Here is a 27,117-nt window from a genome sequence, read left to right as displayed (position 1 = left end):
TGCACATACTGATGCTGGTCAGTTCTGGGTGCCACGACACCATTCTGTCTCGCAGCACCTCACCAGTCCTGCTGCACCATCTCCTGGAGCTGCAGGCACTGGAAAATGTCACAACACTCAGAGAATTCCTGGGATTTGCTGCCCATAGACCAAACGTGAAATAAACAACAAAGTGTTTGATCCCTGCTGGACATGCAGATTCCTTGCCTGCAGATCTCTGGCTATTCAAAATCAATGCTTAGACTACCCCACTAATTCCTTATATTTTCAACCTTCTGTGTTTTCAATAAATTCTTTTAAGTCACTTAAGCCACCTCTCTGCATCCATGTGCTAGAACAACTTCTTCCAGAAATATGTGCTTAGCAACAGTCTTGAATGTTTAAGTTAAAGAGAGGAAAACACTACTGTGAGAGCAGCAGGCATGAAAATATTGAGTTTGATAACTATATAAGCAGTTTTCTCTGTGATACTACCATTTTGGAAGAGGGGGGATATTTAAGAGTCCTTGAATATTCAGTGTATGTACAAATTGAATTTCTTCCAGAGTGAGAGTGCCGCGATTATTCTGCAGGAGCTGCATGTGAGGATGCTCATCCTCTGCCCGTGCAGAGCTATCCTTATCCATTTCCTCGCTGACAATTCCTAACTTGGCTTCTCTCGGTGGGCCCCCAAAGCATCACACATCTCTTAATCCTTGCAATGAACTCATACGGTGCCTATGCTCTGCCAGGCTGGGGTGGTACCTACACATGTATGCGGGTGGCACATGAAATCAGGATATATTCTTGGGAATCACGGGATCAGAGTGGTTTGAGCTGGAAGGGACCTTAAAAAACCATCTGGTCCCGACTCCCTGCCACACACAGGGACACCTTTCCACTAGGCCAGCTTGCTCCAAGCCCCATTCAGCCTGGCCATCCTTTTCCAGAGGCTGACGCTCGCCGCAGTGACACATCCCAGTGTAACTCAGCCGCTCCCGGCCGGCACAGGCCATGTGGAATGGCCGGGATGAGCCTCGGGGCGCAGCGGATCGCGGCGTTTGTCCTCCCGCACACGGTGACACCGCGCTCCAGCGGAGCCTTGGAACGCGGGGCCGGGGCCGGGCCCCTGGTTGGAGCGGGGATTAGGGCCGGGATCGGGATCGGGATCGGGATCAGGACGAAGCGAATCTTCCCGGGCTGCCGGCGGCCAATCGCGGCCGCCCCGGCGCTCCCCCGCGGCGCCGCCGCCGCTGGGCATGCCGGGAGCTGTAGTTCCCGCCGTGCGACGCCGCCGTTCTGTGCGCGGCCGGCCGAACTTCAACTCCCGGCAGCCTGCGGGGCCCCGCCGCGCCGTGCCCGGCCGTGCCTACGATCCCCATCGCGCCCCGCGGGGCCTGGAAGGAGAAGCGGGTCCGGGAGCGCGCGGGGCGGCACCTGCGCAAAGCGCGGCTTCCTGAGCGTCTGGTGGCGGCAGCCATTTTGTGGTGCCGCTTCCCTCTCCCGCTCGGGATCTGCGGCCGCGGGACCTGGCGCGGGGGCGACGCGGAGCGGGGGGAGCCGGGGCCGCCCGCACCCTCCTCACCTTCCCTTCGCCTCCGTGCGCCGCCGAGCCCCTCCGGCGCTGCCCCCGGGCGCGGCTGCGGAGAGCGGCGCTCGCCCACCATCATGGAAGACGACGGGCAGCCCAGGACCCTGTGAGTGGGGAGGGGGCGGCGGGGTGGGCAGCGGGCCCGGGGCGGAGCGGGGCGGGGGCAGGGATGCGCTCCCGGGGAGCGGGGCCGGGGCCTCGAGGGGTGCCGGGGGAGCGGAGGGGGCTGAGCAGGACACAGCGTGTGCGGCAGGGCCGGGAGCGGGGTCCGGGCTGGGGGAGCGGGAGAGGAGCGGGAGGGGAGCGCGGCGGCCCGCAGGGAGATTGCGCTGTACCGATCCAGGGAAAACACGGGCGAAACGGAGCTGGACCCGGGGTATAACGGGGTCCATCCCTGGAGCCTCCAGGGTCTGTCCCCGGAGGTTTGGGGGTACAGGCGGGGGTCCCAAGCCTTCCCCGGGGGGCACAGGCCGCCCCCGGGCCCCCCCTGCGCCGCGGTCCCGGCGCTGGGAAAGTTCTTTGTGCTCTCCCGGCGCTGGGTGGGATGGGGAGCGCCGGGAAACCGGGAGGGATCGCTTTTCCCTCCAGCGTGTCACGGTGTGGTTCAATAACAGGGCATCGGGCCCAGCAGAAAGAAATAACTGTGTGTTGGCCGTGTCTCTCCGGGCTGTTTAGTCACTTGGTGGCTGTCATCCGTTTTCTGTTTAAAAATACAAATTTGAGCGGGTTTGGGTTGCTATAGGGTTATTTTCAGCTTTGCGGATATGGTTTTGATGAATTTTCTTTGTCCTGTTGGCGTAAACGGGGGAGGCTCGCACTTGTGGTTGGGCACTTGAGAGCAGGGATTTTGTGCTGCTGCTGATTTTAACCAGTTCCCCGATTTCCAGTTCAGCTGCCAGAGGGTGTTTCGGGCTCTGTGAGCGGTGCCGCGTTCGGGCTGTCTCTGGGAGAAAGGCAGTCTCATGCTCGGGCTGCCCAGATGACAAACACAGCTCAGGACAGTGCAAATGAAATCTTTGTCTATTTAGCTTTTGGGACAGTAGCCTTCAGAAAAGCTCTCAAAGATAGTCTGGACTGAAAGCCACTCTAAAGAAACTATTAAAACAGAGTAAAATGTCTCATAATTCTGTTTGTTCTCACATTTCTCTCAAAATGATGACATGGCATTTAAAGGCTTCTCAAGGCAATTTGTGATTTTTCGTCTATGTCTGCAAAAGTTCTTTTAACTCGTTTATAGTGTAGTATAAGTACTTAGTCCTTGCTCCCTGAGATGCGTAGTTTAAATAGGCATATCTGAAATGCTTTTTGTGTTGATTACCCAAATGATCTGAGTTTGCTTGGCCCTGAGAGTGGATCTAGGTTTCAGTGTTGTTTTAGAATAGGAGGAGGGAAAAGGGCAGAGTCACACAGTGTTTTATTCAGTTTTATTTTCAAGGTTCTTTTCTTCATGATTGGTTTTTTTTCTTTCTTTTTAATAACTGCTGTATTCCCACTAAGTTTTGAAATGTTCTTTTAATGCTGACAAGCTTTGCCACCACATTGGCCATGGGTTCTTCCCAGTAACACATCCATCAAGGGCCTGACTTAGCCCACTTAGTCACTAACATGAAAAAACCAAATTCCTAGTAAGATGTCTGAAATAGCATCTCTGCAGCTGCCCCACATGGTTTATTGCACACGTGTGACTGTTTCATTTGTTAAACTAATAAACAACATGTACATTAATTTCCTAGTAGTTTTGTAGTAACCACAATCACAAAGGGTTACTTTCCTGTAGTTATTTGTAGGCTTTTTGCATGGAAGACAAAAATTTCACTGGAGCATTTTTTACATTTTACCTTCTTGTCCCTACCTTTTGTCTGAAATGTCTTAAATTTAGAATTGCAAGTTGTGTTTCAAAGATTATTATCCTGAGCAATGCCTTTAATATAGAGCAGTTGTAATCTCATAAATAAAACTCACTGTCCCCTAAGAACAACAAATAAAAATATTGTTAGTTGAACTTGTAAGTTTTCATTGTTTGGTTTATTTGGGGAGGGGGAGGGGCAAGAAAATGAAGAACAAATTGTTTCAGTAGCTGTTTGACCATGTGCAAAAGCACTTGATTGATCGTTTAAGCAGTACTTTATGAATGTCTTAGTTTTTCACTCCTGAAGGAATAAATGAAATCCAAAATCTGTAAATTAGGAAGGAATTTTCTTTTTTAACAGTTGCAAGCCAGTTTTTTTTTTAACTTCTAAAAAGCAAAATGTACCTAACCACTGTTCACCCAATGTTTATGCTCATCTTAAATAGCTCAGGAATAAGGATTGTTTGTTTCAGTTTGCAGTACTTACAGGGGTGTTAGGTTGTTTCCAGTCATGAACCTGTAAGAATTCAGAATATTTTCTGAGGCTTAATATAGAAAGCTGACACCATTTGCATTTTTATTTCTTACATTTCTTAACTTTATAGAAATGTGAAGAATAACCTTCCATATTTTCTGCCAGTTTGGGAAGGGGGGTCTTTTTGCATGATTTTTTACATGTAATTTTTTAGCTGGTCCTAAAATGAGCTGTGAGCTTCTGATTTTTTTTTTGTTCTCTTTTGTTTTGTTTTAATAGAACACTTGAAAGCTCTCTTTTCTGTGAGTACTGTTAGATTTCACAGGCTGTATCAAAGCCCTGCTTCCACTTTAAGGTGGAAACTAAACTATCAGAAACCTGATGTGTTGCTAACGTTGTCAGCTCTGACAGACAACCAGAAAAGTTCCAAAGTTGTATATTCTTGTTAATGCTTTTAGGAATATTTTGTGTGGTCTGTAGGTATTCCGTGACTGCTCGTGAAGTCACTGCATACCTACAGTTGTTATCTCATCAGCCATGCCATGCTGTATTCCAAGCCTGGAATGTGGCTAAGGTGCAGGAATAAGGCTTCACCCAGATTCACTTCTCTTGAACTTTTTTCAGTTCAGCTCTTGTATAGGAATGTTGTCTCCTAGAGGAGGCTACAGAGTGGATTTTTCTTGGTATCATTTTATTTCCATTAGCTCACAAGCACTAGGCAGAGTTGCTGCTAGAATTTCCATGGGCTCTTGAGCCTTACCTTACCTTATTGCTTACCATAATTTTGTCTTTTAAATATGGAAACTGCCATTTCTTGCATGTTAACTGTGTGAGAGAGAAATCAGATTTACTATCTTTCCTCAAAAAAGGATGTAAGGAAGTTTTGTGGACCTAAAAGTAGTGGCTGTAAATGTTCCTTTCTTACCTCCCTGTTTAGGATACAATACAAATCTGTTTACTTTCAAAGAGAGAATTTTTCTGCTCAAGCCAAAGAGTTGAGTTCTAAAACTCATTATGGACTGATACGTGCCTTTGGTGTTCTTTCGATAGTTCTACAAGATCTCTGAATTTCAAGTAGTTTGTTGTTCTTTGTGTTGTCAGCAGCATTCAGAAGTGTAATAGATCAAAATTTATGTCAGGACATCTATCTCTCTATAGGTTGTTGGGGTTTTTTGTAGCTGCTTATTAATTGGTATTTAAGTGCTTCAGGCTTGCAGAAGGGAGCAAACACTATTGCCTATATGCAAAAAGCCACAACTTTTGCTGCCCCTGTCACATCATCCAAAACCACCTATAAAAGTTTAGTAAGTGCTTCTGCTCTGCTGGGTTTTATAATTTTTTTAAAGTTTGCATAATATATCCTGTAGATTGTATCAGTCCAAAAGGATTGAAATACCATACAATAGCATTTTAGGAGTCATGTGGTTTCTTGGGGTGTGGTTCTGAAAATTTTGATTTCCTAAAGTAGAATAGAAGATGCTGTTATGTTACATCATGTGTAAGTTGAGCTAGAAAGGGGAAAGCTGACCATGGGTTGGCCGTGTGTAGTGGGTGATTAGCATCAGCGCAGCCAAGTTTTACGTTTCCAGAAAGGTAAGGTGTCTGTTCCTAATGTGGTGAATATATTTATTTCTTTAGTTCTGTAGCATTCAAACATTCACACCAAAGATGTTTGCTTGTATATTTTTGTTAAAGTCATCTCTAACTTAATGAAGTTAGTAGTGAAGGAGGTGATGTTACTGCAGTCTGCTTAAAGACATGAAAGTAACCATCAAGTCTGTCTTTTTAGCATATTGTTTCAAATTTGTAGGGGTTTGTATTCCCATGTTTTACGTGCAGTTTGAGTGAATTGGGTCTCCAGTTGTTGTCCTTGCTGCATGAACCTTTGTTGTGCAGTGTTCTCAGTGTGTGTGTTACTGAAGATTCAGACTTTTAGCTACTTGGGAGAGGTGGGAGGGCCTCTCACCAATGTCAATATTATGCACCAAGGCAATATTTATCATATACATTTAGGGAATTAATGGACCAGTAGGATTTCACATCCTATCTGAATCTAGCAGTCAAGGTGGTTCCGATTTTTATGAAAAGGCAGCTTGTTTTGTAGCTAAGGTTTGTGATGCAACATTCTCACAACTATCTTGCTGAAGGCATGGTGGTATCAAAAGAAACCTTAGTGTATCTTATATCTTCTAGCAGTTTGTGTAACTTTTCTTACCTTAGTAGAATAGATTGCTGAGGAATGGCTTTCCCTGGCCTTTATTTTTTTTAAATTTTTGTCAGACCAAGAGGAATTCTCCAGATTGATTTTTAGACTTCTTGTATTGTGCAAATTCATGTTAATATTATGCAGAAGAGGATGATATTTGGGTTTTTGTTAGTACTAATTGTACTCCTTACTGTATCTGATTTGCAGTAGAAATAATATTAATAAGACTTCACTCTATTTAATTTCATGTCAGTGCTACTGTGTCAGTGTGCTGTGAAGGCTCAGTATTAATGAATACTGTTCTGCAGCTTACAGAGGAAACCAGTACTAGCAGTAAGTTCGCAGCACCACTGACCCTTCATGTTGGAATTCCTACTGGGATACATATTTTCCATCTGATTTTAGTAGTATCTGCAAAGGTTAAAATTTCCACTAAAAGCTATTAGTGATTTACAATTTAATCTTGGTGAATGATTAACAAAAATTTAGTTAATATTTCAGAAAGAAGGTATGGATAAATGTTTAACTACTAAGTTTTCAGGATAGAACTGGAAAGTCAGTGAGATAGACCATTTGTCCTGTAAGGGGTCTTAGAGTTCTGCAGGTTTTAACTTCTCTAGTGAAAAGCTTCATAACAATACAGGCTTCTGTTAATGACTTGTGTTAATTCATATGTATTTAATAAGAAAGTAGTGAGTACATGAAGGATTTTAGTGGACATTCTATATTGAGGTGCTGTGGTACTTCAGAAACTCACTCTGGATCTTGTAGCATTGAAGTCCTGACTGAGAAAGTGCAGAGCTGTCCCATAATTGCTGAAAGAAGAACTACATAAACAAACATTTGTTGATAACATTGTGTGATGTTCTGATAAAAACAAACACGTCCATTTTAATTTTGCTGATCCGGGTGAAAGTCCAGCTGTCAAACAGAAATTGCTTTTCAAAAAATTTCAAGGGTTGTCTCTTGGAGCAATTTCAGAGCACACCTTTAGTTTACTCAAAATAAATTGGTCTGTGCACAGACTAAGAAATGCTGGTTAACATTTATGTGTTGAACAGTATTAGTAGCTATATTAATACTGTTAAACTGTATTAACAGCTCAGGCTGACTTTAGTCTGCAGTTTTATGACATTCTGTAACTGACCAGAGTAAAATAAATAAAATGTATATTCTTTCAACTTCTAAAACACAGAAAGTTCTACTCATCTTACTGGTTGCACTTGAATTCTTTATGCCTTGACAGGCTTATTTGTAAAGATGATGAATGTCCCTCTGCTGATGGCTTTTGACATCTGTTACTGTGACAAGCCTTTCTCTTAACTGATCACTGTGTTTACAGTTTGATTGCATATTAGTCGCATTGTTAAAAATAATTTAGTTTAGCATTCATGACTTTCTCAGCCATTATTGTGACCTGGTAAATCTAGGATTCTTATCTAAACTTGCTAAGTATTTCAAAACTTGGAATTATTTCTCAAGATTTACAAACCAATAAAAATCAAGAAGTCTGAGTGATATTAAAATAACACTGTCAGAATTTTGGGGGTATTACAAAGGTGGGAGCTCTTGAGATAGATGCTGTACAATACATTCCTGTGGCATAATGCTGCATAAATTGCCTTGTCTGTTGGTGAGTGGGCTGGCTTTCCAAATGTTCAGGAAAACAGAAAAGTTGAGTTGATTGCTTGCAAGGCAGCACAATTTGTCCGAGAGCTGCTCCTGAGCTCATGGGAGTTAGATGTGTGTTTGTACCCAAATTCAGAAGTACTCTTGATGAGATACTCAGTGGGAAGGGAAACTTAAAATATCTTTGCCCAGTTGGTTGCTTGTTCTACACAACATTCTTGAGCAATGTTCTTCATACTTTTGACATCTCTCTGCCAAGGACATGATTGGCACTAGGTGTTGGTGTCCAGTATTACGTCTGAATCAAGCTTCACTTCTCAGTTGTGTGGCCAATGTTATAATTTAGAAACCATATGAATGCTGCATTAAAACGATGAAATAATTTGTAAATATTGTCTTTAAAGACACCTGAGATGTTTTAAAGGGAGATTCTTCATAGTCGTTTAAGTTCTAAAAACTATAATTACATTTTAAAAGATGATGATTTCTGGTTTAAAATCTTGGTTTTTTGTTTCCTTGTGTAGCTATGTAGGAAACCTCTCCAGAGATGTGACTGAGGTTCTCATACTTCAGTTATTCAGCCAGATTGGACCATGCAAAAGCTGTAAAATGATAACAGAGGTAAGGCCTTCCGCATCCAGGGGGGGTAGCAAATGTAATGTAACTTTATCCTAAGTTGTCCAAAATAAATGGAGTTAAGGGCTTCTTTTAACATTACTGGCCGTGGGTTTCTTTGGCTGTGACTGTGTTTGGCTGTGACTGTGTTTTGTGTGACTGTATGTGTGCAGTGCTTTTGCCTGTAGCTGTGACATACCTTTTATCAGCTGATGATGAGATTCCACTTTATTTAAAAGATTGTTACTCCTCTTTTCAGAATCACATTGTTCTGCTGATCAGAAACCTTACTATTTCAAGTGTTATTCATGGCTATTTTGTGCATTTTTCACTTTATTTGAACATGAGACTCAGTAATTCTTTTCCCTCTTGAATAAATGGTTCTTTGCTATGGATGAAAAGTAAAAAATCCTTCAAAATAAGCTTGGCTCTTCCTCGGACTTTTCTGACCCAGTTCAAATAGCTCTTGTCTGCACCTGTCTGTTCTTAAATTATTTTTTTCTTGAAACAAAGTGACAAAATTTCCATAGTATTCCAGACAAGGTCTTTTGCACAGAGTGTTGGTAAGTATTAATGCTTTCTTGTCTCTATTGTAAGTACTCTGGTACCTTTAGGGTTGGTAGCCATTTCTGTGAGCTTGTTGACACATCCCACAAAACTTCTCTCTCCCTGATATTTTTCCTTCCTTTTACATTTATAACTGGTAAGCTTTGAGCAGGCAGGGATTAATCAGAGCTTCTACCAGGTTTAAGCTTTGGTCCTTCATCTCTGGTTTCTGTATGCTCTTTGTACTTTTTGCTACATCTGATGCTTCATACTGATTTGCAATTACAGATTTCCTGAGGACAGTTACATCAGTTTTTTGTCAAGATTGTTAATGAAAGTATTAGAAGGCAAATCTTGTGACCAGACTTCTTTAGGAATGCTACTAGAAGCTCCCCTGTGGGCTTTGTTTCCTTTCAGTGTGTCACACAGCTTGTTTGTTTCCTTGTTTTTAGCTTATCATCAACTTGCTGCTTGTTTCATCACTCTCATCCTTGTCTGGACTAATAATTTCCCATGTGACACTTTTCCCTGCTGCATTTGCTTTAAGTTTATTGGAGAAAAATAACAGAAGGCTGAAATATCACAGTTGTTAGTTTTTCTCTGAAGAAACAGTTTTGATTGTCGTGTGCTCTACAGACATAAGGTGCTGCTGCTCCCACCTTTGGCTGGTTGAGACATGTTGGCATCAGTTTGGTTTCTTGAGGATCAGATGAGAAATTCCAGCACTCATTTCACCTTGGTTGAGGCTTTAGGGTTTTAAAATCTTCCCGTAAGTGAGACATCTTTATGAAACTGGTAGATAAACAAAAACTGCTGGCAGCTGTATTCAGTCACAGAGGTGGATGCATTGGGCTGAGCTCAGCACCTGCCACCAAGCAGTCACAGCAAATGCAGGTTGGATTCTAGACTGGGATTGGCCTGCAGCTGTCACAGGACTTGTCCATAGTGTCCATCCTTCTATGGTGTGTGGTAAACCTTTCCTAGGAACTGAGTCATGGTTAGCTGCTTCTTACCATTCTTAATACCACCATCACCTTTTAAAAACTCGTGATTTTTCCATTTTAGCCTGGTTTATCAAATAATTCTTTTTCTTTCTTAAGAGTATGTGACATGAACATGTCAAGTATTGAAAGATTTCTAGTGTTCGTTTTGGGGGTATATAGTACTCAGGGTGGTGAGACAGATTTGTAGGTAGTTTGAACACCTGACTCTCTTTAAAAGAGATTCTTCTTGTGTTCAGACAAGTTCTCAGTGCTAAAGAAGATCTTCCTACAATCTAAAAGTAAGGTTGCACTTCATTTGAAGCATAAACTGCACTAAATTTTCTAAGTCTTAAATGGGCTTTCCAAAGTAGTGTGGGAGGAGAGGTGAATTAAGGCTTTCTCTTTTGGGGCATCTGAGGTGAGTGTGCTTGTAGAGAACTTTGTGGCTGAAACTTTTTTTATGATCTCAGGTACATTTTCTCTCATCTGTTCATTGTGCATCGGTTAGAGGCCCCAAGTACTGACTGTTCAGGAGGATGATCATTTCCGGTGTATAAAGGCCTTGTGATCCATTCAACTGTTGCATCTTAACAGCTTCAGAGGTAGACAGAACTATGTTTGAAGCTGTACAATCCAGCTGTAGGGAGAAGGATTAGAATTGTTCATCAGTGTAAGTATGTGTGAGTTGTCAAAAGTTAAATAGGAATGCTGGAAAAGAGTTCTCTTAACCTGTGTTACTTACAGCTGTGTTCTACCTGGCGCGCTGGGGGAGATTGATAGGTGAGAATACTGATGCCAGAACAGTTTCTCTCTGCTAGACCCTTCCCTGTCCATGTGAGAAATAATTTGTTTAGTGTAATATTAGTGTTTGTCGTCTTTAGGTCCATGCATTTGCAGAGTGGTTAATGGAAATGTTTTGGTTAGAGTTTGTGTACTCATTACGTCTTGGAGGTAGATCAAAATCCAGTGTTCAAGTTGGCATTCTAGACATCCTTTCCACTTGATCAGCTTTTCAGAAAACTCTTCTGTTCTTTGCACTTTATACTCTGGTACATTTATTTCTTCAGTGACCTCTGTCAGTGAGTATTTTTAAAGGTGATTTGATAGGCCATCCTACAAAAACAGGTTGTACTCAAGGTTTAACAGAGTTAACAGTCAATTGATTAAGATCCTTTTCCCTCAGTCAAGCTATTTTGAGTTCTTTTAAAAAGTTATTCCCCAGTTGTTGGGTATGACATTTTTCACTTGAGACTGAGACTATGCAGCTTCCAGGTTGCTGCCTGCTGGTGGTTTTCAGTCAAATAAATGGAAAGACTTCTTAAGTAGAGCAAGAGAAAATTGTATCTGGGGAATAAACCTTTCTAGCTTTGAGTATTTGCACAGGGCAGTTTTGTTCTTCTCTCCATTCTTCCCCTTTTTTCCCCTCCTTTCCATCCAGTCTGCAGATCACTTTTCTTATAAGTTATTTTTAGTTCAGTAAACTTCAGTCCTCATTCAAAGCAAACTATCCTTCAGAAATTGCCAGACCTTTAATAAAAAGTCCATCTTAATAATTCTTGCATTTAAGTGTAATGTCAAAGGCTATTTCATAAATCTGATGCAAATAATTCTGGAAGTTTCTAGCTATAAGTAATATATTTTCCTGGATTTTCTTCTCAGCAACCCGATAGCAGAAGGGTCAACTCTTCTGTTGGATTTTCTGTTTTGCAGCATACAAGCAATGACCCTTATTGCTTTGTGGAATTTTATGAACACAGAGATGCAGCTGCTGCATTAGCTGCTATGAATGGGAGAAAAATTTTGGGAAAGGTAAGTTGCTCACGTGGTAATCCTAGATTTAAAGAATACAGATTTTTGTGAAAATATTAATAAAACTGTTGAAGATGTTTTACCAAGATTAAATATTGATGGAATAATCTTTTAAAAATATTGATACAAAAAAAGTAAGTCTTGTTTAGGAAATGTATTGTTTGTGATGTTCTAGTTATGATGGTGTTTTATACTGAATGATGATTTGTAAATGTTGACAGTTTTAACCCACCCTTGAATGAATTTATAAAATGTAAGAATTTTATGAATTTTTACTAAATCTTATACTTGTTTTCAGGAGGTCAAAGTAAACTGGGCAACAACACCAAGTAGCCAGAAAAAAGATACATCCAGTAAGTAATGTAAAGCCACAGTATCACTTGTACACAAATACTTCACAAAGTGGTAATAATTTATCATAAATGCATTTAAACATAACTTCTCTCCTTCCCATCTAGTGTTTAATAGAATTTTGCAAACTAATTCTTCTGTTTCTGCTTTACAACTGGGGAAACCGGAGTGGACAGATTAAATTGCTGCTGCTCTTCACATGGAATCCTGAGCGTTCCTGTTCCCAGTGCTGTGTGCAGAGCATCACTTTCTCAGGAGTTGAAACTTTAGATAGCAGTTAAATATTTGATTAGTAAATTATTTATTTTCAGATCACTTCCATGTGTTCGTTGGGGATTTAAGTCCAGAAATAACAACAGAAGACATCAAGTCAGCATTTGCTCCTTTCGGTAAAATATCGTAAGTATCATCGTAAACATTTCCATTATCAGTTAGAAAATATGGTAGTGAAGATGTGTTTCTAAGTTGAAATGTTATTTTTTTATCTATTGAGATAATTTTTCTGCTGTTCATTTCCTTGTGGTGGGTGGGTGGGTAGTAAAGAGGGGTTGTATCTCAGTGTGTCTCATGGTGTAAATACAGTGATGTAATTGTGCTCTGGTTTGCTGAAAGCATTGTGCTTTTAACCTAATCTTTATGCTAATGTCCTTCATCTTTTTATTAAAATTTAATTACTGCTCTAAGTGTGACTTTTTGGTGTTGAGAATGTATACAGAGTAGTGACTTGACAACTGGTATATGTTGTATCCTGGGTGTGGTTTATGTGCATTTTTGCTGCATTTTCATAGGCAGTATGGAAAACTGGGAAAATTGGAATATAATTCTATAAAGCAGCTAGTTAATAACTTGGGAATATTTTGAAAAAAGCCAATACTAATAAGAATGAAATCTGGTTTTTTGGATGATAATGGGATGGATTACAATTATAATACCTTAAATGAAAGAATAGTGGCTTTACATTATGTGCACATTTCTGCCAGTTACGAGAATGTTTCTTTAAACTTCTCTTGGACAATTCAGGGGATACTAAATGACCTGGTGTTCTAATTGAACATATTTAACATTACAAAATCCTTGAGAGTGCTAAAGTATATATGTCCTAAAGAGTACTGCTACAAAAAAAGTCTGTTATCTTCTATCAGTTTATCTTTATAAAAATCAAAGTTGCACATGAACGTTTTTGTACTACTTTACAGGAATATATTGCTAAGAACAAAATTCTTATTTTTCTCTTGTTCTGTACGTATAGTTTTAAATGAATCATAAATCTTATTTCTTACCTCTGCTGTTTTGTTTACTTTGCTTTTTTGTCTCTTAATGTGGTAAGTAGTACTGTTTTAAAAATCAATTTAAAAAGAATAATTCAGGTTTCTGTTTCTCAATCTATATTTATACCTGAGACCTGCAGTTTTTCTAAAGTCCAAGTCACAATTAAAAGTAATAGCATTCTGGTTATTTTGCAGAATTGCTCATAAGAATGGACAGGATCTTGAAGGCTAACTGCAAGGAACTGTGCACACTGGAACTCAGTTGTAGATTTTTTCTCATTTCTATTTATTCTTATTATACATTATTTATATATACATATTTTAGTATTTACATTTTAACATTCTATATTCAGTGCAGTTCTATATTTCCAATCATTTTAACTTACTCACTAAAATTTCTGTGTAAATTTGTTGTTTTCGTACTGGTGTGCTTAGCATTGTTGTTAGTTTTATTCTCCTTTCTTAAATTTCTGAAAATGTCAATTTTTCAAAATTTACAGCTACCCAAACTCCAAAATGATGGTAGAGAATTGACCAAGAAAAATAAAGAAATCTGTTAACAGGCCATGTATGCCTTTTAATTCCTATTTTTTCCTCTTTTTCGATTTTTTTAATATTTCATATATTTTGTATCACTAGGCAGAAGACATTTAACTATTTAGAAAATGCATGGTAAATTAGATAGAATTGTTGCAGTAATTTATAGAACAGTAAACCTTAGAGGACCCTAGCCAATAGAATATTAGAAAAGGAAACTTTGTTTCTCTTATACTTCAAATTTGAACATTCTAGTTATAGCCAGTATAGGTTATGTGCATAGGTTGCATGTTTATTACATGTTATTTTTTTTGTCCTACTGCTTTTTTCTAACAGGTAAAGAAGCAATAGGGAGAGTTCAGGAATGACTGTAGTTTTAGGGCTAACTGAATTTATAAGAAAAAATTATGCTCACAATACAGTGTGTGTGGTTCCTTTTAGTTTTTATTTTGCAGGTTATCAATACTACCCTCATATAGCTGTGCTTCTTTTCACAGGGATGCACGGGTAGTTAAAGATATGGCAACTGGAAAGTCAAAAGGCTATGGTTTTGTATCTTTTTATAACAAACTGGTGAGTAATCACAATGCAGGTTTAAAATAGTTCCTGTCTTCCATTTTTAGTTTTGCCTGTTTATGTCTTCACTGTTTATTAGACTTCACCCAGGGAAACAAATTCACCTGTACAGGAGATGTATGTATGTTTGGGACAACGTGGGGGAACTGTCAATCATTTTCCTTAAGTATTTTGCATCGGAAAAACACACAGTTTCAGAATTTTAGGCATATAAAGCCTGTTCATGTGGTCAGGAGTCTGACATGTCAGATCTCTTTTGATCATCTGTAACAGTTACCTGGAACTGTCATAATCAGAAAAAAAGTTTTAATTTCTTAGGATTTGCCAATGCCATAAGATACTGCAATTGAATGCCTTGATTTAGTGTATTTTTCCAGTTACACTTTGTTTGTTCTGCATTACAGCTGAAATGGGCAAGGAGTAGCTGTCTTATTTCCTTGTAATCCCTCTTCCCAGTCATGGAATGAAAGTTACTGGATTCTTTTCAGACTGAGCCATAAAAACTCCAGTTTGAAATTTGTATTCATTCTACAAAATCAATGGATGAATTCTAAACATAGTACTAAAAAGTACTCTCAATTTTAAGTCCTGATTCCTGTTCATTCCCACAGCAGCTGGACCTGTGGGGTTATGGCATGACTGTTCTGAGCTGGTATTTTAAGGCCTGTTTTTCAGAATATATCATTCTGCTAGGTTTGGGGAAGTGGGATATGCTCCCAGACTTCAGGTACTCCAGCCTGAGCTCCTAATACATACCACAGTTAAGAGAAAATGGAACTCCTGCATTGGACTGGATCAGTTATGGCTTAGGCTCTGTTCCATTTTTGTCATAGCTATGATCCTCAAGCAGAATAGCAGCAAGATTCAGCAGAGAATTTTTCCTTTCCTAGTCAGTTCCTTATGTTGTATTCACCACATTTTGGGAGCCAAGGGTGCTTGAATAAATTGGGGTGTTCTAGTGTGTGGTGGTTTGGTTTTGTCTTTTAGGTTGGGTTTTTCTTTTCTTACTGGTCATCTTTCGTAATTTCATTTTTGTATTTATGTGTTTTCAAAATGAGTACTCAATGTAATTAAAACCTAGAAGGATCAAGGTCCTGAGTTTGAGAAGAAAATTCCAGCTGGGAGCAGCTCACCTTTAACTTGTCCACATTTTCTTTGTTCCTTGTGCTTGGCAGGTTTTTTCTTAAGCTTTGTGCCCTTGGAAAAGCATTTAAAACATGTACTAACTATTTGCTCTGCCTGTCTTCTTCCAAAGCAGTTGGGAGACAAATTGCTCCTTCCAGCTGTTAGCAAACTTACCCTTGCTTACCAGATGTTTCTGCTTACAATGTGAACTCAAAGATTGTCTTCTGTTTCATGTTCAAGATAAAAATTACTCTGTGTGGGCCATGGACTCTCATGTGTGTTCATACAATGGCTTTAACACACAGAGAGCTTACAAAGCATCTGTTGCATGTCTCCAGGGAGCAGAAGAAACATTTAATGATAGTTGTTTTATTTCAGTAATTGGTCCTGGCATCTGTATGACCTTCCTGCTTTTTTGGGCAGCTTTTTGAACATTCTAATGCAGATGCTTGTATAGTATATGTATATATGGTATAAATATGTGTGTGTACATGTCTGCATAGGGCATATATACAGGTAGTATGTGTAGGATTGCAGTTGGCTTCTAGCCTGTGTAGAAAATGTGTGTGAGGAAGTTTTTACCAAATGACTTCTCTTTAACCAGTTGCCTTCATGTTAATTAATGTTTGCCTGCTATGATTATTCAGAATTTCATACTCTTAGTACTGTTACTGGTTTTCTCAGTAAAATTAACTGATAACCAAGTCTTGAGAGTAGATTTGTACATGCTTCTTGTTTGGAAGTGCTACAATCTCTGTTTTAATCTCTTCAGGATGCAGAAAATGCTATTGTACACATGGGAGGCCAGTGGTTGGGAGGCCGCCAGATCAGAACTAACTGGGCAACAAGGAAACCACCAGCCCCCAAAAGTACACAAGAAAGTAAGAGCTTCATGTCCCGCTGTGTTGTGTTTGCTGTCTTGTCACTGTTCAGTGGGGGAATAAAACGTAAGCCAATCATGTAACTTAAATCGCATATTAGCTTGCCTTCCAGATCTTGAATAGAGTTTCTGGTATGTTGTATCAACATAGTGGTGGCACTACTGGTCTGTCATAAAGTATTGAATGTGTTTGTTGAATGCAAAATTCATGCTTGTGTACGAGGTAAGTGTCTGGGTTACTCTCAGCCCACTGCTGAAAACCAGCCTTCTCTCTTTATAGATAATACAAAACAGTTGAGATTTGAAGACGTAGTAAATCAGTCAAGTCCAAAAAATTGTACTGTGTACTGTGGAGGAATTGCCTCGGGGCTAACAGGTATGAAGTGTTCTATTGTTTTTTATTATTGAAACTTTTTGGACATCAGGATGATTATTAATTCAAAAACACCTTGTGTTGTAGATCAACTTATGAGACAGACTTTTTCACCGTTTGGACAGATTATGGAAATAAGGGTGTTTCCAGAAAAAGGTTACTCATTTGTCAGGTATGGACAGAGAAAGCAAAATCTCTGGGTCTGTGCATGTAGTAATGCTTCATCTCTGTGTAATTTCTCTGGATTGAACTTGTCCTGATACAATGAAAGCTGTCACCATATATTCATAGAATCATTTGGAACTTGTAAAAAGGGCCACCAACATTTTTACCTGAGAAGATGAATGTTTGTGAAAGCAGATGTTTTTCTCTGGATTTCCTGTATGTATGGAGTCTGTTTTTTAGGTAATCAGGAGGAAGTACTGTAAAGCATAACATTAGTTTGTTTTTACATTCTTTAGGTTTTCAACCCATGAAAGTGCTGCACATGCTATTGTTTCAGTTAATGGAACCACAATTGAAGGACATGTTGTTAAATGTTATTGGGGTAAAGAATCCCCTGATATGACTAAAAACTTCCAACAGGTAACTGTACTTAACCTGTTCTTTGTATTACAAAAGCAATTGTGTTTTTACCTGTAATGACTTCCCAGTTATAATGGCTAAATTTTGTGGTGGAGTTCTTATGAAATTCCATGTTCTGTCTCAGTTATGTTCCAGTTCATCAAATTGGGCTAGTGATTTTGATGGAATATCTGTTACTGTCTTCTGGATATGATCCAAGATAGGGAGAAACTTTGAGGTAATTCTAATTCTTGCTGTTTTGCTAACTGCAGATTAGGTGGCTATCCAACCAAATAGTCTTTGGGGTTTCAAGCACACACAAATACATTTTTCAGTACAAGGACCTAGTTAAGTCAGAGTGACATCTTATTTTTCAGATCTCGTTATTGCTTGTTTTTGCTCTCTGATTGATATAGCCAAAACTTTGCCTTCAGCAGCACAAATGCAACATAAACCATCTCTAGAACCTGAAGTACAATGGATTATTCTCTCTGCAGGTGGATTACAGTCAGTGGGGGCAATGGAGCCAAGTATATGGAAATCCACAGCAGTATGGGCAATATATGGCTAATGGGTGGCAAGTACCATCTTATGGAATGTATGGCCAAGCATGGAATCAACAGGGTTTTGGAGTAGAGTGAGTAATTCTATTTAATTTTTTTAGAATATTTCAAGAATGCTGTATCTTAAGTTTCATGCTCATTTGGGTCAAGGATTGCACAAGGTTTAAAACCTTAGGGGAACTCCTGTGTGCTTAAAGCTTATGTTCAGTGCTTGCCATGGAGCTGATACTGGGGTGAGTTGCTCTGACTTGTACTCGGTGGCACATTTCGTGTGTGGTGGAGGCACAAAGACCACCCAGTGTGGTAAAATTTTGGGTGGTGGTCGGTCTTGTCTGATATCTAAATATATTCTGGATTCTTACTTGAGGTGGTGAGTCTGAGGCAGGAGCCTGGGTATTTGCCTGCAGAGAGAGAAGGAACTACACACAGACACTGGAACTGGTGCAGTTTCAGAATTTGGATGGGCTTTTAATTATGGATCTCTAGAAGACTGAAGTCTTCACAAGAACTCTTTGTTTTAACATAATTTTGAAATAACTTGTTTGCCTAGTTCTTCATTATATGGTGCCAATTAAACGTATTGAGCCCTGTTAAACCTCTCACTGGCATTCATGCCCATGAAGTATTGGGTGTATTTTGCCTTTCTGCATCACTGATGTTGAGTTCCACCCACCTGTGTGTGTTCGTGCCTTTGGAGGCAGGTGCCATATCCAACTGGTACCCAAGGTTTGTGGGGCTTTTTCTCCTTTGTTCTTAAAAAGCTCATGATATTTTCAGGAATCACATGTTGTAGTGCTTAACCTGAATTACTCATTAAAAAGAAGAATAAACTGTTCTATTTTGATACAAGTAGTTGAGTAGGAAGTATGTTTTTATGTTTTTGGGGGGTTTTTTAAAGTTGCTTTTCCCTACTTTTTTTTAACCATCCTGTTTCTTTTTAAGCCAATCTCCATCTGCTGCCTGGATGGGTGGATTTGGTGCTCAACCTGCCCAGGGACAAGGTGCTCCTGTAATACCTAACCAAGCTGGATATGGTATGGCAAGCTACCAAACGCAGTGAGCTGGGACTCTGTTTAAAAGTGTGTATTTCATGATAGGCTGCAGTTTCCAGTGACATTCTGAAGACTGGAATGTAGACAATGAAAAAAAAGAAAATATTTATTTTAAAAATGGAAATGTTTGGAACCTTTAGCACAGCTTTGCTTTGGTGAAGGACACAAATGTCTTCTAGTTCTGCCTTTTTAAGTTTTTGTTCATGATGGATATGAACATGTTTTTCTTTGTGTACAAAAATTAAAAATAAAGTCAATAAAGACAATTCTGACTACAAATTTTGATATAGTAGGAGAAATGGCTAATGAATTTGATATTTAGGTTACCATTCCATTTTTTTTTTGTTTTGTCTTCAGTGTTTTATATCATTGTGCTTTTAAGAGAAATGACATTGAAAAACAGCGAGTTGCTTTCAGTTGAACACACATCCTGAAATAAACTGTGGACCAATCACCACAACCTGCGAGACAGTATTGAGTTTTCAAGAAACCTACGGACATAGCTCTAAGTATATGGAGGTCTTGGAATAATTTTTTTAAAAAATATTTAATTTTTCTACATGCTTACAGAAAACAGTTGATACGATGAATAGTTGAGTCTGAAATGAAAAACAGTACTGTCTGAGAAATTTCACATAACTTTTACTGTCCACATTCAGGCACACGTTGAAACTTTACAGAGCTGGTTTGCTTGTTAAAACTGTAGTGGTTTACATTTAATTTTGAGAAGTAAAAACATTTTTACAAGTATGTTGTTTGTATTCAAATCAGACAGTCATACTTGGGCTTTTACATAAAGTTTGAAGGCTACACATTGTAAATATTTCATAATTACAGTGTTTCAAAAGCATGCTCAAACATAGAAGTAGCAATGTAATTATTCAAAGTAATACTTAATATACTCTACTGCTTTAATGCAGTAGATTGACAAGAATGTGCAAGACTGACATTTCCAAAGTTGGCTATTATGTAAAGTTACATAAAGAACTATAACAAAGAGCCTTAATTTTAATTTCATAAATCTTTAATGCATCACCTTTTTGTCATTAGAAATACAAATTTTTTGCTTTACATTATTTGGTATGTAAATACCTTGGTTAACAACCTTGTAAACCTATTTCAAGGTTATTATAAGTTGTATAGTATCTTGAGTGTTTTGAAAAATCTTGATGTTTTTTAAGTCTAGAAATATTTTGCCCAAGAATTTTTTAACAAGATTGTTAAAAACATCTTATTTTAGAGAATATTCAATGTGCCATTTGGTAAATGGAGATGCAGTTGAAACAGTACACTGAGTTGTGACTTATTTTTAATTAAAGTTTTTGTCTTTATGGGTGGTTTGCATGTGATGAACCTGTACAGAGGCTGGGTTGTATGTGTACTGAGTGTGTAAATGGATAAATCATGAAGCTGTTTAAATGGTATACTTGGGTTATTTCTGAATTATTTTATGGATACATTGATATAAACTGCCTCAATAAATTTGAAGTTGAAAATGAATGTAAGTTAGATATAAGTAATGTGTCCTCCCTGTGACAGCTAGAGGGTGCAAATGCCTCAGCTGTAATCTGGAATGCTGAGGCAGGCACGGTTGGAAGGGAAAGAGTAGGATTTGCAGTGGTAGTTCAGTGAAGCAAACTTGCATTTTAAAAGAAACAGAAAGTTTGATTTTTAGAGATGATAGTTCTAAGTGAGTGTCTGAGAAGCTGTATATTTTCTCTTTTCTGTTTCTGACCATGCAGGTGTTGCGAGGTAGAATAGTCTGTTTTGAAATGGAGATTTGCAGGTGTGTTAAACCCAGCCAGGTTGTGCAAATAACTACATTTATTGCTGTAGCGAATCACATGAGGGTTTTCTTTCTCCTCTTTTATTGATGTGTGGAGTAGTACCTTGACTTTCAGATTGGGCTGAAAGTGAGATGTAGTGGAAGAGCAGTTTAGTCAGTTGGCTCAGCTGCACCAGAGGTAGCTGTGACTCTGGGCATCTAATGCATGCAATAATGACTGAAGGTAGTGTGGAACCACGAGTGCTCGTGATGGCAGAATTGGCCCTTTATCTCCATTTCTCCTTTAGGGTATATGTAGTGTCTTTCCACTCAAGATAGGAATCTTGTCTACAGGACTCTTGTTTTTCTATAAATTTTGTACATATGTGTATATCTACGCGAGGATCGGCCTATACATTGTAGTTTGGACAAACCTCACAAGTAAGTCTGTGTTTTTGGTACACTCAGCTGGTTTAAAAAGTCACAAGTCAGTAGAGATACAAATTGTGAGTTCCTTTAGGATTTCTTAGGCTTCACTTGAAATCTGGGGTTTCTACATCCTTCTAGGTGTTTGCCATACGGCTGTTCTGGGTGCATGCTGGTGTGGAGGCAGTTTGTTCTTTAGGCGCTACTGAAGATTTAGATGATGCAAGTACATTGCCACATAAATGCCCATATAAATGGGTGTGAGATTAAGGCAGTGATCTTTCAGGTCTCAATGTGTAGATCACTTTAAATCTGATTATTTAATATGCCTGCTGTAGAGCTGGGCCGTACCTGACCTGTATTTCAGGATGAAAGATAGGTTATACCTTCTGATTTAAGTCTTTTGTCATTGATTTTTATACAGCTTTTCTGTAATGGTGATATTTCTTCGCAGACTGCTCAAGATGTGGGAGTCTCCAGTGTCCTTTAATGTTTCTCTAGCACTGCGAGGAAGAGTTGTAAATTAGATTGCTTTTTACTCAGTAGCATTCATAAATGCATCACTGACAATTTTTTGGCACCAAAGAGCCTCTTGCACCATACTGCTTTTATGAGTGACACTTACACTGTTGTAATTTCTCTAACTACAGAAATCGACCACTACCTAACCTTTACCACTAGGATTTGGATTTCAAAAATACTGATTTATTATGGCTTAAGTTGATGCGTGCAACCTAAAGCAAGGTTGTAATCTGCATTTGCAGAAAATGTTCAATAAAAGTGAAACATGATAAAGGGCTTATCCTGTATTTGTCATCTGTCAAAGCATTGTCCCTCTTTGCTGTAAAACTGACAACAGGCAGACAAGGCTGAACTTGTAAACTATGCACTTGCAATCATGTAAAAGATGTTTTATTTAAAAAATTTTCATACAAAATAATTTTGTATTTTGCGGAGTTGCAGTAGTAAGGCTGTAAATCTAAGGTAGCTTCTCATCAGTCCTGCCTCCTTGTGTATATTTGCTAACAGTTTTTAGACATACTCTTCCTGCAGAACCTTCTTACTAAGATAACTTCATGAGAAGCGATTCACTGTACCAGAGCCATTGCCTTCATTTCACTCAAAAAAGTCTCACAGTGAATAAGGCTTAGTTTTGCAGAAAATAGTGATTTGTTTTTCTTGTGTTTGTACACAAGGAAGCAGACTTAAACTGTATGGACATGATTAGTGTCTGATACTTCTTAATTATCTGACTGTTTTTGAACAAGGGCACAAGTGTTTGTTTTAATCACGTGAAACTGTTTCCTGGTCAGCAATAAAAGATTTTGTTGCACTGTTCTTACATTGCAAGATACAGGCAATCTTTTGTTCAGTATACTTCCAAAAAATGGATGGGGTTTGTGAAGAACTGCCTTGTTCCAGCTCAAATCTTCATACATAGATATAATCTGGGATCTGGATTGCAGCTGTAATAGCAAAAGGAAGTTCTTCTCTTGAAAGTAAGTGAGAATTCATTTGTTCTGATCACATGTGGTGTCTCTCCCACAGTGATAAATTTAAAGGTTTCACTATTAACGAAGTTTCTGTTCATATAAAGGCAACTGCAAGGCAGTAGCTTCTAGGAAGATCTTTGTCGTGTTTCATTTCAGCTGACTTCTATGAATCCAGTTGATTGTTTAAAAAAACCTCTAAAAGTTGTTGTGCTTTTCAGTATCACATGGATAGAATCCCATTCCACTGTACTATAATTTCAAATCAAAGAAAATCCTGAAGTGTTTACTGAATGTTCTACTTGAAAAAGGAACAGGACTTGATGTTGACAAGTGAACACTGATTCTGTTGTCCATCTGAGGCTGTGTGCTGATGTAGATCATGGATGTGTGAATGACATGCTCTGCCCACTGACATTTGAAGGGTAATGACTCAGAACGTTAATTTGACATCAGTAATGATTATTTGAATACAAGTTATTCTTGCTTAAATACACAGCTCCTTATGCTTCAATTAAAGCTGATCTGAATCTTAACTGGTTGTTAAAGTATTCTTGATATGCTGTGGAAGGATACGTGGCTTTGCCTTCTTAGTGTTGAAGCTGTCAGTAAGGCATCAGGGTTGCACAGACAGTGTTTTTTGTTTAGAAGAAAAACACTTAATGGAGTTGTGTCAGGGAATTTAGTGTAAACTGACTTTTCTGTACTGATGGGTGATGCTGTTTGAATGTTTCCCTTCTAAAACAAGGGCTCAGTCACCATTCCTTGCATGAACGTGGCTCTCACAGATCCCAAATTCTCAGTAGCTGTCTTTCCCAGCTGCTGACATGGGAGGGAGGAGGAGGAAGGGGAAAGATGGTGAGGAAAGGTGGTACAGCCCAGTGTGCCTGGTGCAGTAGCAGCAGTGCCAAGGCAGATTGTCAAACACATTTAGGATCACAAGAGCTTTACACAGATAATGCAGCAGTACCCTGAGGGTTGTGACCATTCAGACACAAACTTGCTTTATCTGCTTGCTTAAAATAATGTGGCTTTAAAATTACAAAAGTAGAAACCACATAACCTCTTTGGTTCCTCAGAAAATAGGTGCGTATTAGATAACCAAGAGAGAACACTGGAGGTGACTAAACAAAGGAGCAAATTGCATTAAGCATCTGAATTTGTAGACTTTCGCTTAATGTAGACCTCTTAGCTTGGCATTCTGTTGTGTGTCTATATTGACCTTTTTGTTTGTATAACTGAAGTAGTTTCAGATACGCAGAGCTGCTTGTTGAACGTCTTCCCATGCTTGACATCTTCTGGAACAGAGATGGATGAGAGTTGAATAAGAACTGTAGGTCTACCACATGAAACACTGGATAATGCTCACATTTCCTGGATTGAAACTGACTTACTAGAGCCAACTCTGTAGAAGTATAAATATCACAGGGGATGATGAAAAGCTGCTGTCCTCCATTTGAGTAGCTAGTTCTTTGACCTTAATAAATGGGGAATTATTACTGGGCTGCCGTTCCATGAAAAATGCTCTTCATGGGTTTTTTGTTCCTTTCAATGGGGCAGATCTTTTTCACTCCACAAATGATTTGTTTCCTTTAATGCTTCGTTGTCAAGTGTGGTGGGAAAGACCAATTGGTACAATTTATTGCTTGTTCCAAATCTTCCAACTCAGGTACTGACTGGGAGGAAAATCACCCTCTTAGTTTTTAAAAGGACTATTTAGTTTTGCAATAGACCTTTGTAGCACCATTTCTACTTGAGTTTTACTTGCACCTGAAAGCACAAGGAGTCTACACAAATACACCTTGGACTCATCTGCTTCGAGCTGCTGTTCCATCCTACAGCTGCTGTACCAGATCCCTGTTGTACAGTCAAAGGCTGGAAACGTTTATGCCTTCCTCCTTACTTTGGTAAATTGCAAAGCTTGTGTTCTGTACAGAATAAATCTGTTCTGTATATTTGCAAATGTTCAGGGAAAGCTGAGGTGAAATATTTTCTGAACTCTTGCTATCTCGGTGTGAATTGGGGCTTCTGTCATTTACAGGTACATGCTGTGGTTTTGTAGGAGGAGTTTGTGACATCTAGAAACGTGGCTGATTTCAGACTTAAGAAAAATAAAATGTGAATGTTTCTAGGATACTATTCCTAGGTGAATCTTGCCTCCTACTTGGGTTTATGTACTCTATGGAACAAGGGTACGAAGGTCCAGAAACATCTCTCTAATCACTTATAATGGACATTTTCATAAGGGAACTAATGGATATAAACTTGCAGTATGCATATAACAAGACCTTGTTCCAGAAATGTAACAGCTGCTCATGTGTATTGCTGGTACATTTTGAAATGGTCAATACCCGAGGTCAGAGGATGAACAGATACTGCTGAGTATATGCTGCATTTTGAAGACTTAAGGCCAATACTCAAGGTGATGCTGTGTTCACGTTGACTTCCAAAACAGTTCCTTCCAGCACCTTTTTGTTCTGTGGGTTTTTATGGAAGAACACAGAAACTGTCCTACAAGATGTATGCATAGAAATTTGCCAAGGTATGTGACATAATGTTTTGAATTCATGTTCCAAGGTCACAGTATCTAGTGCCAAGTGTCTGATAAGCTGCATGACTGAGAAATTGATATTTCCTTGAAATGCTTCTACAGCAGTCTTACTGAAATGCATTTCTGGAGTCTCTCTTGTCTGTGACTTGTGAGTAGAGGAAGACAAATTGCAAGATACTCGTTAGAGGGATCCAGGTAAGTCTGAGTTTACTGAGGCTGTAGAAATGGGCATTCCTTCGTAATTATTTTCACTGTAGGAAGTGCATATGGATGCTAGAATTGTGAGTTCTGATTCAGTTATTGTTAGGGCCGTGCATTGCTCATTTTCCATACCCCATTTTGCTGTGTTTCTCTCTTTAATTATGTTTCTAGTCAACGGAGCTGTACTTGGTTTTCATGTACCAGGAGACAAGTCTATTGTATTTGTATCTGGTTCTTAGCAGAAACACACTGACCTCAGGTATCATTTTTAATATTCCCCTGTATTGCAAAAATCTTTGATTTCTGTTGTCTATACCTGTTTTAGTATTTACAAGTGGGTGTTGAAAGCATGTGTTAAGTATCTTTTTTTCTTTTTTTTTTTTACCTTCAGGTTCATACCAGACTGAGCATTGCACAAAAGCTGCGTTTTCTTTACTGCACCCCCCAGTCAGTCCAACCTATGTGTAGTCCAGAAGGGCTTAGAATGCTTGTAAGATTCTGTTGATGATTTCTTATTTCATTTCTAGCTGAATATATGAATATTTTACTCAGGATGTTTATTGCTGTGAAATTACTCATTGAAAACCATATTTCTTCACCTCAAGACTTAATTGATGGTACTGCTTTGTTTTCTGAAAGCTGGGTTTAGGTCCTGTAGGTTAAAAAAAAATGACATTTGCCTTTGAAATTTAAAGGCAGTATAAAAAGAAAATACAATTCTTTATTCTTTATAGAACAAAGTTGAAGAAAAAAAGTAACACTGGTTTAGCAGTAAGGTTATTATCAAACTTAAAATGCACGTTTAACACTAATCTAAAGAAACGTTTTCTTCCCTGTCAGATGGAAAGAGCATAGAACTGTAAAAAAATCACAATCACACTTAAGATTTCAAGTTTTGAAATACTTGGTCTTGGTTTTTTTTTCTGGGTGCAATTTATGAAGAGATATAAGTGTAAGTAATGTGAGGTAGGAGCACTACTGGAGTTACTCAGCCTGTAATTCAGTTTCTGCATGTTTAAGTTTGCTGCCAGAGTTTTGCAGTCTGCATTTTGGCACACATAAAGCTGCTGGAGTTGGAGGTACTGAGGAATGTTCCACAAGATCAGGGATAAAAGTTGACCCTGTGAACCTCCTTATACTAGAAAGTATTACAAAGGAGTGAGTCAGAGCTTTCTGTGAGTTCAAAGTGAGGAGCACTGCACAAATTCCCCTGATTTATTTAGGCAAGCCTGAAATAGAATATGGTTTTCTACAAGAATTCTCTTCAAGGCTGTTTTATGCTGTGTGTACCTTGCAGGAAGGTTGTGTTTAGATTTGCTCTGTTTGTATCTTATTAAAAGATTAAAACCTTGTTTTATTATCTGCTCTTTCACTCTGGTATCTGTGAATCTTCAGTAACTGCATTTAGCTAAGACTTACAAACCTTGGTTTGAAACTAAAATCGGCTTGTTGGTTTAAGGTTAATTTAACTCAAAAGTGATTCTTGGCTTTGAACTGTGAAAAACCACCCCAGATCTTAACAGCATCCAGTCCCGTTGCTTCCTGTGAAAGGACCAAGGTTAACCACACTGTGGTGTGTTCTAGCAGCCGGTCACTCATTGCTTTGTAGCTAAACTGAAAATACTGGTGCTAAAGCTTTTAGGCAAAAACCCCGTAAATCTGAGTCCCTGCAGGTTCATGATACTCTGTGTGTTGCAGCACTGGCTGATTTGG

General features: G+C 39.0%; 1 protein-coding gene across 4 annotated transcripts; it reads left to right on the top strand.

Annotated features, from left to right (window-relative positions):
* Nucleotides 1-1,436: 1,436 nt before the first annotated feature.
* Nucleotides 1,437-22,500, top strand: TIAL1 (TIA1 cytotoxic granule associated RNA binding protein like 1). Of its 4 annotated transcripts, none has more exons than XM_042019452.1 (12): nucleotides 1,442-1,676; nucleotides 8,254-8,350; nucleotides 11,533-11,682; nucleotides 11,981-12,035; nucleotides 12,345-12,432; nucleotides 14,336-14,411; nucleotides 16,312-16,420; nucleotides 16,700-16,795; nucleotides 16,880-16,964; nucleotides 17,254-17,377; nucleotides 17,854-17,993; nucleotides 18,862-22,500. In XM_042019452.1, the coding sequence occupies exons 1-12, from the start codon at nucleotides 1,648-1,650 to the stop codon at nucleotides 18,977-18,979; spliced, it is 1,167 nt and encodes a 388-aa protein (XP_041875386.1). In that variant the 5' UTR covers nucleotides 1,442-1,647; the 3' UTR covers nucleotides 18,980-22,500. The 4 variants fall into 4 exon arrangements, with proteins under 4 accessions (XP_041875388.1, XP_041875386.1, XP_041875387.1 ...); XM_042019453.1 differs by having other exon boundaries at nucleotides 1,443-1,676; nucleotides 11,584-11,682; XM_042019454.1 differs by lacking the exon at nucleotides 18,862-22,500 and having other exon boundaries at nucleotides 1,437-1,676; nucleotides 17,502-17,874.
* Nucleotides 22,501-27,117: the final 4,617 nt, after the last annotated feature.

The sequence above is a fragment of the Corvus kubaryi genome, unplaced genomic scaffold (genome assembly GCF_017639235.1).
Source record: "Corvus kubaryi isolate FWS band 111438036 unplaced genomic scaffold, C.kubaryi_AGA036_p1.0 138, whole genome shotgun sequence".
In the NCBI taxonomy this organism is placed as follows: domain Eukaryota; kingdom Metazoa; phylum Chordata; class Aves; order Passeriformes; family Corvidae; genus Corvus; species Corvus kubaryi.
The sequence above is the reverse complement of the archived record's forward strand: the minus strand, read 5'-3'. Positions and strand labels throughout refer to the sequence as shown.

What these genes read in the sequence shown, in the direction of transcription:
- TIAL1 (XM_042019452.1), top strand. Translation starts at nt 1,648, where the DNA reads ATGGAAGACGACGGGCAGCCCAGGACCCT. An exon ending in GACGGGCAGCCCAGGACCCT is followed by an intron (nt 1,677 to 8,253) that starts GTGAGTGGGGAG and finishes TTCCTTGTGTAG; the next exon opens with CTATGTAGGAAACCTCTCCA. An exon ending in AAAGGTTACTCATTTGTCAG is followed by an intron (nt 16,965 to 17,253) that starts GTATGGACAGAG and finishes TACATTCTTTAG; the next exon opens with GTTTTCAACCCATGAAAGTG.